Below are 12,152 nucleotides of genomic sequence, written 5' to 3'. Positions count from 1 at the left end.
CAAACATGCAAAAGAGGGAAGGGGAAGTGAATGGGGTGGGAAGTGTGGAAGGGCTAAATGAGTGATATGTGCATATATGCCTCTATAATCTTGTATCCCATTAAGATGTATGACTATAATGTATCAATTAAAAATAAAAAAATTAACAAATAGATTTTCTGGATCCTCTTTAGATAAGCTAAAATCAATTTGTAATATTAGAACTTACTTATAAGACTACCTTTAAATAGCATTATAATTGAGTTCACAACTATAATATTAAATACTCAAGTAATTTGGAAGTTGGTTTCTATATTTATAAATATATTTAGATTAAATAATCACTTAAGATAGGCACATTCTTTTAAAGGGAGTAAAGGATAAATGTACTGCTTTTAAAGGATGTTCTTTCTCTCTTTTATGTAGTACTTTTTTTCTCTTTCTTTTATGTGGTACTAGAGATTAAATTCAGGTACGCTATACCCCAGCCATATTTTATTTTTTATCTTGAAACAGGGTCTCATTAAATTACAGAGGTCCTCAGAGGATATTTCTTTTTTGAAGTGGTTTTTAAATGGATAAACAAGCCAGCCATGGTCATACACACCTGCAATCCCAGTACTTGGGAGTCTGGGTACTTCAATCTCTGTACCCAGAAAAAGCCACTGTTGAAAATGTCTTGAAACCAGTTATAGCAGCACAGCTTGTACTCAGTGCTTAGGGGGCTGAGGCAGGAGGATTTCAGGTTTGCAGCTATCTTCAGCAATTTAGCAAATCCCTCCACGACTTAATGAGACACTGTTTCAAAATAAGAATAAAATAAAATAGGGCTGAGGGTGTAGCTCAGTGGTATAATGGCCCTGAGTTCAATCCTTAGTACCACAAAAAGTCTTGAGTATCAGTCCCATAAAAGATTCTCCATGTTTGCAAACATATAAAATTAAAATAATCATACATGAATATTCAAATGTTTATATAAATATATAACCCCTTAAATAAAATGTAGTATATCCATACAAAGTGATATTATTTATCTATAAATAAGAATGAAGAACTGGCACGTGCAACAGCATGGATGAACTCAAAAAACATTGTGCCAAGTGAATGAAACCAGGCATCAAAGGCCACATAGACTGTACAATTACATTTATATGAAACATCCAGGTTAGACAAATGTGTAGATACTAAAAGTAAATTCGTGATTACCAGACACTGGGGGAGGGAAGAAAGGGGAATGACTGCTAATGGGTGCAGTGTTTTAGTTTGAGATGACAAAATGTTATGGAAACTACCTGGCATGTACAGACTTTAGAGAGAGATAGAGACAGAGACAGAGACAGACAAAGACAGAGGAGAAAGTTCTGAGGAAGGGAGGGAAAGAAGGAGGGAGGAGAAAGGGAAGAAACTGGGTGTGTGCTGTCTAATTGTCAACCAGACCTCCAGGTGGTCAGCAGTGGAGCTATAGTAGGGAACCTCTGGGCTCAAGTCACTGAAAGGGTCTATCAGAAGCACTTAGCCTGACATGATAGGGTACACCTGTAATCCCAGTACTTGGGAAGCTGAGACAAGAGGAACATGGGCATGAGGACAGCCTCAGCAACTTAGAAAGATTCTCAGCAATCTAGCAAGACTTTTTCAAAATAAAAAAACAAGACTGTTTCAAAATAAAAAGTAGTCTCAAGGTAGGTAGAATGCACCTTGTTTTAATCTTGAGTCCAAGAAAGAAAGAAAAGGAAGGAAAGAAAAAAGAAAGAAAGAAGGGAGGAAGGAAAGAGAGACAAGCTCTAGATAGAGTGGTAAATTTAATAAGTACATATTAAATTTACTAAAACCCACTAAATTGTGAGCATTAAAATGGTTAAAAAGACCAGTTTTATGTAATATGAATCTTATCTCAATTTCAAACAATAAAAATAAATATAACCTTTTATCTTACAAATGGGAATACACTGCATCCTGCACTGAACCTTTTGTTCTCTTACTCTTCCCTTAACAATACAATTTTTCATAGTTACAAAGTCAAAACTATCACTTTTCCTATTATGGTTTCTTGCTTTGATGTTTTATCTTTTATCTCCTTGAATATATTAAACATATTTATTTTACATTGAGTCTAATAATGTCATTATCTAAATACTCCTCAGGCATAGTGTCACATGGCTATAATCCCAGTATTTAGGAGGATCACAAGTTCAAGGTCAGCTTCAGCAATGTAGTGAAGCTCTCCACAACTCAGCAAGACCCATTTTCCAAAGAAAAAATAAAATAAGGCTGGTGAGGTAGCTTTGAGGTAGAATGCCCCTGGGTTCAATCCCCAGCACCACAAAAATAGACACATAAATAAATACTACTCAGGTCTGTTTCCATAATTTGTTATTTGCCTCAGTTTTTTTTCCATGCAACATGGATAGTGTATATGAAAAACTACAGAAATAATTTCAGGTCTATTCTCTTTCAGAAAGGATTTAAATTTGCTGTTAGCAGATGACTAGGAGCACTAGCTACCTAAGATAATCTCGATTCAATATCAGGATGTAAACTCAAAGCTGTGCTTCAGTCTCAGCACAGCCAGTCTACTTTTAGTTGGCTCTTACTCCTAAAGTATGCTTTTCAGGGTACTAAATGGAGAATGAGAATTTGTGGGGTATTTTGGAGAGAATAGTATTATAGGGAGCTTCAGTCTCTTCCCAGAAATATTTAAAAATCAAATGAAAATAATGTCAGAATTAATTTTGTCAGAACTTCAAAAAATCTTCAAGTTTTACAGGGTTGATATAGTTATTTCAAAGTCAAACATTGAGATATGATTCTAGATAAAGGCATAATATCAAATCAAAACACAGTAATGAATACTGAATATAAAATACAATACTGAGCAGGGCATGGTGGCACACACCATTATCCTAGTACTTGGGAGGCTGAGACAGGAGTATGGCAGGTTTGTGGCCAGTCTGAGCAACTTAGTGAGGCCCTCTGCAACTTAGTAAGATGCTGTTTCAAAATAAGAATAAAATAGGGCTAGGGGTGTAACTCAGAGGTAGAATGACCCTAATTTCCATCACTAGTACAGCAAAAATTCATATATATATATACTGAAATCTAGATACTGCCTGTTCAATGGTTAGATATAGAATATCCCCTGAAGAGCTCATGTATTAAGCATCAGACTTGATTCAATTACTCATGAAGTTTGTAATCTCATCAGTGGATGAATCCATTGTAATGGATTTATCTAGGTGATTATCTAGACTGGTTGGGTGTGTCTGGAGAAAATGAGTCCCTGGGGTGTGGCCTTAGGAATTGTGCTTTGAATCCCTTGCTTCCTTGCACTCTGCTTCAGGCCTCCATAATGTAAAAGCAGAGCCGTACTCTCTCATTCTCTTTGCTTCTTGCCATCCTGCTCTGAGCCCCAGACCCCATCCTCACAGGGACCTGGAATCTCAAAGAAACTCTGAGCAAATAAATCTTCCTTCATCTAAGTTATGGATTATAGCAATGAGGATGTTGACTGAGACAGAACTTATATACATAAAAAATATGTAACTTAATAGTAAAAAGACAATTTAGTTTTAAAATGGGATAAGGATCTGCGTAGACATTTCTCCAAAGGAGATGCACAATGGCCAATAAACAATGACCACAGATAACTACCATTTCACACACATTAGAATAGCTATAATAAAAATAAAAAATAAATTAAAAGTGTTGGCAAAACCATGGAGAAAATGGAAAAGTGCTGGAGGAATATAAAATTATTAAGCTTAGCAGTTATTTAATATTTAAACATAGAGTTGATATAGGATACCACAGTTCCACTCCTATGTAAATACCCAAGAGAAGTGAAAACATATTGATGCAAAAATTTGTACATAAATGTTCATAGTAGCATTGTTCATAATATCTGTAAGGTAGAAAAAATTCAAAAGTCCATCCACTGATCAGTAGACAAACTCTGGTAATTAATGGAATATTATTCAGTCATAGGTACAAATGAAGTAATGATACATACTGTGATATGAATGAACCTTAAAACATCATGTTAAAGTTAACATAAAAAGCCAAATAGGTAATTTAATTTATATGAAATATCCAGAATAGGAAATTCATAGAGACAGAAAATAGAATACTAGTTGCCTAGGGTATGGGAACAGGAAATGGTATATGGACACAGCATTTTGAGAGGGGTATGAAAATGTTCTATAAGTAGATATTGGTAATGATTGCACAACCTTTGACTATACTAAAAATCACTGATTTGTACACTTTAAATTTGTGAATTTTATGGCACGTGAATTATATCTCAGAAAATGAAAAAGGAAAGGCTGTAAACCTACAGGAGGTACCTGAGGAGAATTTTGTTTAGTAGGTTAAACCATGCATCAACTCTCACATAATGCAAAACCTTTTCCCAAGGAAATACATTTTCACTGGAGTATTGTCATTCATTCACTCAATAAAGAGTCATTGAACACTTGTTATATATGCTTCTACTTGCCTGCTGTTGCTTGAAGCCCTCAATAAGTGCATCAATATCATTAAAAGTAAGAGGAAAATGAAGCCGAGGACCCTCATAGGAAACTGGTACTTCTATCAACTCCACATACTCCTGTCTATCCTTGATGTCCTGGAATGTAGTTTCAAAAAGGTGGCTCACTATTACAAGAAAAGAACAGAAAGGGATAATGAAGAACCAGTATTCCAATGCTTTAATAAAGATCTTGAACACCTAGTTCACATAAAATGTGCTAAATATTATGAATGCAAGAATATCCCACATATAACCATGAAGATGCACTGATTCTGAGACATGCACATGAATTACTATCAACCCTTTCTGGGATGATGTTTTGTCAAACCACTGAGTCCATAATCAGTGGGGAGAACAAGCATCACAAATAAAAATGGTTAATGCCAGTATTTCCATGCTCTGAAACACTAGCTCTAAATTCTTTGGCTACTGTTACATTTCAGGGTTTTTTCTTCTCTTTTTTTTTTCAGTACTGGGGATGGAACGCAGGGGCATTTCACCTTTGAGCTACACCCTCAGTCCAATTTTAATTCTTTATTTTGAAACAGGGTCTCACTGAGTTGCAAAGGGCCTCACTAAGTAGCTGAGGCTTTCTACAAACTGCAATCTTCCTGTCTCGGTTTCCAAAATGCTGGGATTACAAGTGTGCGCCATAACGCCTGTCTCCTCAGTTTGTTTTTTTATACAATAGAGCTAATAACTTAATGATATTATGTTACTGTATTTGATTCAAACATCTGCAGCGATTCAGGGGCTACAGAAAATTAAACTGTGACATTCAATTTTCCTCTGTTAAACACTTCAGAGGATTTTACTAGTGGTAACTGATTTTTCTCACTTCACACAAAAGTTAATTTTCTGTCATGATTTTTTTATTTTTTTAGTAACAAAGCAGATAAATTTAAGTGGCAAACTATAGACAGAAATACCCATGGCGCGCGCACCTCTCTCTCTCTCTCTCTCTCTCTCTCTCTCTCTCTCTCTCTCTCTCTCTGTCTCTCTTTCTCTCTCACACACACACACAGACTTTTTATATAGTAGCAGATTTCCTGGCTTGCCCGTTTTCGTAGGTGCTAAGATCCACAGTCATTTCTTGTTAGATTACCCATTAAACAGTCATCCCAAGAACAGAAATCCAGACAATGCAAGCAAAGAAAGATGAAAGGGGATGTGGTAGACTTCAGTTCTCTATCTCAACTTCTATCTATGCTTTTTAAAATGTGATTTAGCAGTTACTCTCCTCCAGAGTCTATTTTCCCATTCCTTCAAGCTAGGATGGACTCATGACTTGACTTGTATTGGCTTGGAAAATGTGGTAGAAGTAATACCTACCAGCTCCAAGTTCCAGGCCTTTGGAGGCCTTTTGTGCTTCCATACTCTCTCTTTTGGAATCCTTCCACTACCACTAAGCCAAAGCTATCCTACTGAAATACCCAAGACCATGTGGAGAGAGCTGAATCATCCTAGTCAAGGCCGTCCTAGATCAGCCAACAACCAGCAGACTTCCAGACACAGGAGTGAACTCCAGCCAAGAACCAAAATACTGCCAAATCAAGTCTGCCAAGATCATCAGAAGTGCTCAGATAATCTGCAGACTTGCTAGAAAAAAGAAATGTTTATTACATGTCACTGAGGTATTGTGGTTAATACACAAGATTAACTGCAATAACGGATACGTGACTCAGAGGACGATGACATACTCTTCAACTCATTAACATGGACTTGCTATTAAGGCCATCTTCAGAAGGTCTCAGAAAACAGTTCCTATCTCTTTGGATGTGTAAAGTGGTTGTATTTGGATGGGACAAGGTTAGCAGATGTAGACAAAATACATTTTTCATGATCCAGTTTTCCTGAGATATTACAGTTAAGTAAACTTGAAAATTTATTCTAAAGCCATAATATTTAGTAATTTAAAATATTTTATAAATTGATATGTATCCCAATATTTTTGGTGATGGTTGATGATGCTTTATAAGAAGTAGAATTTAGGAGTAATCATATCTGTGTTCAAGGTGGTCCAGCAGAGATTATTTTTCTCATTTGTATTTGGTTTGAGATTGGTTTCAATTCTGCTAGAAACTAGACATACAGAGCATCTTGATAAACTTTATTTCAGATTTATTATGTAGGCAGTGAAGCCAAAATATTCTACTTAACTATCTTAATGATCATGCCATAGATTTTAATTTTGCAGTCATACTTAGAAATGAATTTTGCTCCAAAGGAAAGGTTTCTTTTTCCTGACACTATTCATTAAAATATCATGCAATCCCCAACCACCTCTTCAAATACACAGGCACACACACACACATTTCACTGCATGATCTAACAGAGTTGTAAATATTATTTTCTGTTCTAGACTCTAAGAAAGTAAATATGGAACACATATAGTCAGAACTAGGGGATTTTGATTTTTAGATGGGGAAGAAATGTATGACATGGTTGTAACATTCATGAGAAAATCTTTTAAAACATGTTTGATTTAGAAACCCAGATGTTAGAGGGAAAGAGAAAATGAGGTTGAGGATATAGATCTGCATATGGTGATTCATATGTATGTCCCAACCCCATACCACTTCTAAATCCTCAGAAACTGCCTCATCAGTCACTTTGTCTATTGCCTATACCTTCAGCACGATCCTCTCTAGTCTCTGTAACACAATTAAACATGGCTGAAGACTCTTCCAATTTAAAATATGTACCTTATATCTGCTCCACACTGAGGAAAATTTTCTCTTCCAACACTAGTACTGTATTGTTTGATAGTTCTGTATTTATCCTTCCAGTCATTTCCTCTCCCTAGACAACCCTTTCTTCCCTTTAGTTTCTCCTCATTCTTCAAAATTCAGCAACCCACCCAGGTTTAGCCCTAAACCCTACTTTCTCATGGCATCACATTGATGATGATGGTTATGATGCCCAAAATGATGATAGCTGCTGCTTACTGAATGCTTACTGTGTGCCAGGCATTTTCTGTTCTAATCATAATTACCCTATGAGATAAATATTATTTTTCTCCATTCTATACATGAGGCGAAATGTAAGTGGAGAGATAGAACCCAATTCCAGACAAGGTGGCTCAAACTCTTAACTATTATACATGTACTACATATTAAAATTTATGTGATATAATAGGTATAGTGTTATTGACATACTGATAACTGATTTATTAATTTCAGCTGTGTGAGGTATAAGCAAGAAATTACTTAATTTTCCCACATACTCCCTTCATCTATGCTCTGTCAATTCTCCTTTTTTATCATCTGCTGATTCAATAAGTCAATTCCATCATATCCAGTGATTAAAACTCAGTCTTATTTTGTAAGAACAAAATAAAAAATCATTTTCGGATTTAAAAAATGAGCTCAGCCTGGTCTTTCCTTCCATAGATTTGATGACCATCAATCTTTTAAAGTTTGGTGATAAATATATGAAAAAGCAACATTTCCCTACTACGAAATGTAATGGATAGGACTGTAACTCCCAAACCCCTTAAAACACACACACACACACACACACACACACACACACACTCCTATTCATTAGGAAATATTACTCAATATTAATCACTATCCTTCTGCTGGTTTTTAGCAACATAAAATATGTCAATATTATCTTCTAATAGCTAACATGTGGCATGTACGAAAACAATCCAAAGATTTAGCACTTCTAATGTATATACTGTCCTGGTAGTCTATAACTATAATAATTAATAACATTTTATATGTGGTACTAATGATTGAACCCAGGGGCACTCTATCACTGAGCTATACCCCTAGCCCTATTTTATTCTCTTATTATGAAACAAGGTCTTACTAAGTTGTGGAGAGCCCCATTAAGTTGCTGAAGCTGGCTGTGAACCTTCAATTCTCCTATCTTAGCTTCCCAAATAGTGGGATTATAGGCATGAATTACCACACCTGGCTTAAAAACAATAATTTAATGAATGTCAATAATATGTGAAAATTTGTGCAACCTGTAATTAGAATGAATTTTTAGCTATATATAATATATATAATAAAATCATAAATGATAACCAAATGATACCTGTACAATCTTTTAAAAATACCTAAAAATGCCCCCTATATGCAATATTTTCTTTTACTCAATATAGACTGAGAATCTAGATAGGGATGAATGTAAAGTCATATATATATATATATATATATATATATATATATATATATACACATACATACATACATACAATCTTTTTTTTCCCCAGTACTGGGGATGGAACCCCAAGGACATTGCACCTCGAGCTACACCCCCCACTCCTATTTTTTTTTAGTATTTCTATTTTTTGAAGCAGGGTCTTACTGAGTTGTGAAGGGTATTGCTAAGTAGCTGAGACTGTCCATGAACCACAATCCTCCAGTCTCCACCTCCTGAATGCTGGGACTACAAGCGTACACTGCCAAGACATCCTGCTGCCTCGGCATCTATGTGTTGAGACCCCCACTCCACATAGTTAAATCGGCAAGAACGCCCCGAGAAGGAGGTGTCGTCTCTGGCCAAAGTACCCCCCACTTTTACTATTATCCTTTTAACTTTCTACACGAATTGCTCCGGTGATGTGAAATTAGGACTATGAAATTGAGTCCGTGGAAATAAACTCTCTAATAATTTGTCTAAACGTCCTTGGCTTTGCTCAATAGTAAGGAAAAAACTGGCCAGAACTCAGATGCTGTGATAAGCATTCCAGCTGCAGTACAAAGGGTCTCCGACCCTCACTCCTATCACTAGGTTAAGCTATTAACTCCAGTAACCGATAGCTCAGTTTAAGGAAACTTTGTTTACCCTTGAGATCCTGCCTAGAGACAGAGAAGATAAAATTTTGTGTGTGACTTCGAAGCAATTTAGTTGATGAACAACTTAGTTGCCAAAATACAATAGAGCCAAGGAGAAAGATTGTTGACCTTTACGTCCAGTGTGAGCGTTCCCGAGACAGGGAGAATGCCGCATGGCTAGAAATGAAAATGACAAAATAAAGGACAGATATTCTAAATATATATGTATGAAGGAAAGGAAATACCGTAAGAGTAAGAAAGCACTTTTTCATGAAGAAGAGCTTATCATAAGAATGTCCCGACTGGGAAAGGAAGGAATTAGAAAGTTAGAAGCAGGTTGCAGAGGGTTTGTGATAAGGAAATGGATTATTAGAGACCAATAGGCCTTTAATAGGCTTTTTGTCTAAAAAAGAGTGTTCAGCAGTTAAGGAAATACATCTGACAACTAAATCCAAGAACTTCATGGTGTTATTTGTGGTGTCTTATTTGCCAAGCTGTGTTGTGAGTTTTTGTAAGCTTTAAGACTTCAGAAGGCAAGGCGGATGAGATCTGAGAGACGCCCATCGCATCTCCCGGGACCGCCACATCTCCCCATGCTTGTCATATGGATATAGATGGAAACTTCAAAAAAGAAAGCAAAAGAAGATTCCATGAGAAGGCGTATTCTCCAAGCCCTGGGCCTTGGGCGTGCCTGTATTGCCTTTGGAATTTACCTTTGGACCTGCCCTGCTGCAATATAGGAAGAAAGATCTGGAGCTTATCTCCTAAATGCTGGACTAGTCATTTACTTTGTTTATATGTAATTCACTATTGTTTTGCTGTGATTGCCCCCCTTCCCTTTCCTTTTTCTCCTATTATTAATCTCACTGGTGAAGGGTATAAATTTTTCAGGGTTTTTGTAATAAAGTGTCATTGGCTCAAGAAGCCTTTGTCCACCTCAGATTCTTTCCAAAGCGCCGTACCTAAAAACTTAAGGAATTCATAGAGGGGAAAGAATCGCTGCAGATAAGTTTCTGCAGAACTCCACCTGCCTTTTGCCCCATCTTTCTGAGGATTTGACCGGGAGCTGACAATAACGACCCAACTGAGATTAGTCGGCAACAGTACACCACCATGCCTGGCCATCCATAATATTTTGTTTTTTGTGGTACTGGGGTTCCTAGAAACACTTCTGCCTCTGGGTTACACTCCCGGTACCTATTTTTATACTTTTTTATTTGGAAACAGGGTCTCTTAAGCCAGCACGGCTGGCTTCGAACCTGTGTGATCCTCCTGCCTCCGCCTCCCAAGCACAGGGATTATAAGCGTGCGCCACCACGCCCGGCCATCCATAATACTTTTTAAAAAAGCAATTTCTATCTTTACCTCCCACATGTCACTTTGAAAACAAGCTTTAGATATTGCTGGAAAAAGAAAATCACCAACTGAGCCATATTTATAGTTATCTCATTTTTCAATTAAGAAACGAGATCAAAATCATTTTTGTCCATATAATAAATTCAATAAATTCCAAAATAACATTTCATAAAATTCCATAGTTACTCCTGATATTTAAGAACTCAGGAAACTAGTAGTATAAGATTCTTCCTAAATATAATTTTTAAATTTTAAGTAAAATAATAGTGGGTTTTTTATTAAATCACCAACAAAACAAGAATGCCCTCTCTCACTGTTTAATATTAACATTATTCTGCTAGGTTCAGCTAATGATAATGAGACATGAAGCCAAAATAAGAGCAATAACTAGTAGATTAAATAGATATAAAAATAAGGTTTCTTGTGGCCAATGTGATTAAATACTTCAAAGAAACAAATGGAAAAAATCCCAAAACTGATAGAATTAAATATAATATAGAGACTAATCACACTGCCTTAATTCTATCTTTACCATTGATTAGATGAATAATCTTGAAATATTACCCTCTAAGCCTCAGACTCCACATTTTCAAAGGGGAAATAATAACACTAATTGTACTATTTTGTCATTAATATGATTAGATAGAGAATGTCCACTGATGAGCTCATGTATTAATGTTCAGAATTGATATAATCAAGTTATAAGAGCTGTAATTTCGAAAAAAAAAAAAGGGAGACTTCCGGGAAGATGGCGACCGAGAAAAGCGGGGCTTAAGAGCCCCGCTAACAACAAATCTCCATTACCACAAAATCAGCGCCTTTCAAAGCCAGAAAACAACATCACCAGAGAAACAAAAAAAAAATCACCAGGCTCCAGAGAGAAAGCAGACTGAGAACAGAGCCAGAGAGGAGATCCTCACGCCCGAGGACGCGGCTTCACGCCCGAGGACGCGGCAGCAGTGCCATACTGCTGGCGGCACTGGCGAATTTACGGGACGGCCACAGCAAGCCGAGGGGAGCAGCTGCGGAACAGCCAGGCGGGATTTCTCGGCGCAGAGGGCATCTAAAGCTCCCAGTGGCTGAGCTCAGCACATGCTGCAGGGATTCAGAGTGGAAATCAAAACCAAGAAAAAAAAAAAACGCCAGCCCCATAGCCAAGGGCGTAGCAGCGGCGCCATATTGCCACCGGCGGCAACAGCACCGAATTCACCGAATTCAGTACAGCTACATCTGCGTACTCAAGAACAGTGAGTCAAATTGTGGGCCACAGCGGAGAAATCCCAGTACTGTACTCACTGGGACTTGACCCAGTGGGAGAGGGGCGGTGGCAGAGATATCACACCATAGGAGAACGTGCAACCTGGCACCCCCCACAGTCTAAAGCAGCCTCTATCGACTCTCTGGGTCGGAGACTCTGTGATACAACCCAGTAAAGGAGTAGTGGGGTCTGAGATACTACTGACTCGAGATCCAGAGCACCTTAAGTGAAGTCATAG

General features: G+C 37.2%; 1 protein-coding gene across 1 annotated transcript in view; it reads right to left on the bottom strand.

Moving 5' to 3' along the window:
* The window catches only part of PPEF1 (protein phosphatase with EF-hand domain 1), a gene marked incomplete at both ends in the record, with an annotated part of 113,448 nt that overhangs the window by 71,870 nt on the left and 29,426 nt on the right, over positions 1-12,152 (bottom strand). Inside the window, one exon of the mRNA XM_080718805.1 lies at positions 4,475-4,632. Coding sequence (XP_080574931.1) covers positions 4,475-4,632 — 158 coding nt within the window. The remainder of the gene's footprint in view (positions 1-4,474; positions 4,633-12,152) is intronic.

Source organism: Muscardinus avellanarius (genome assembly GCF_963383645.1).
Source record: "Muscardinus avellanarius genome assembly, chromosome: X".
Taxonomy (NCBI): Eukaryota; Metazoa; Chordata; class Mammalia; order Rodentia; family Gliridae; genus Muscardinus; species Muscardinus avellanarius.
The sequence above is the reverse complement of the archived record's forward strand: the minus strand, read 5'-3'. Positions and strand labels throughout refer to the sequence as shown.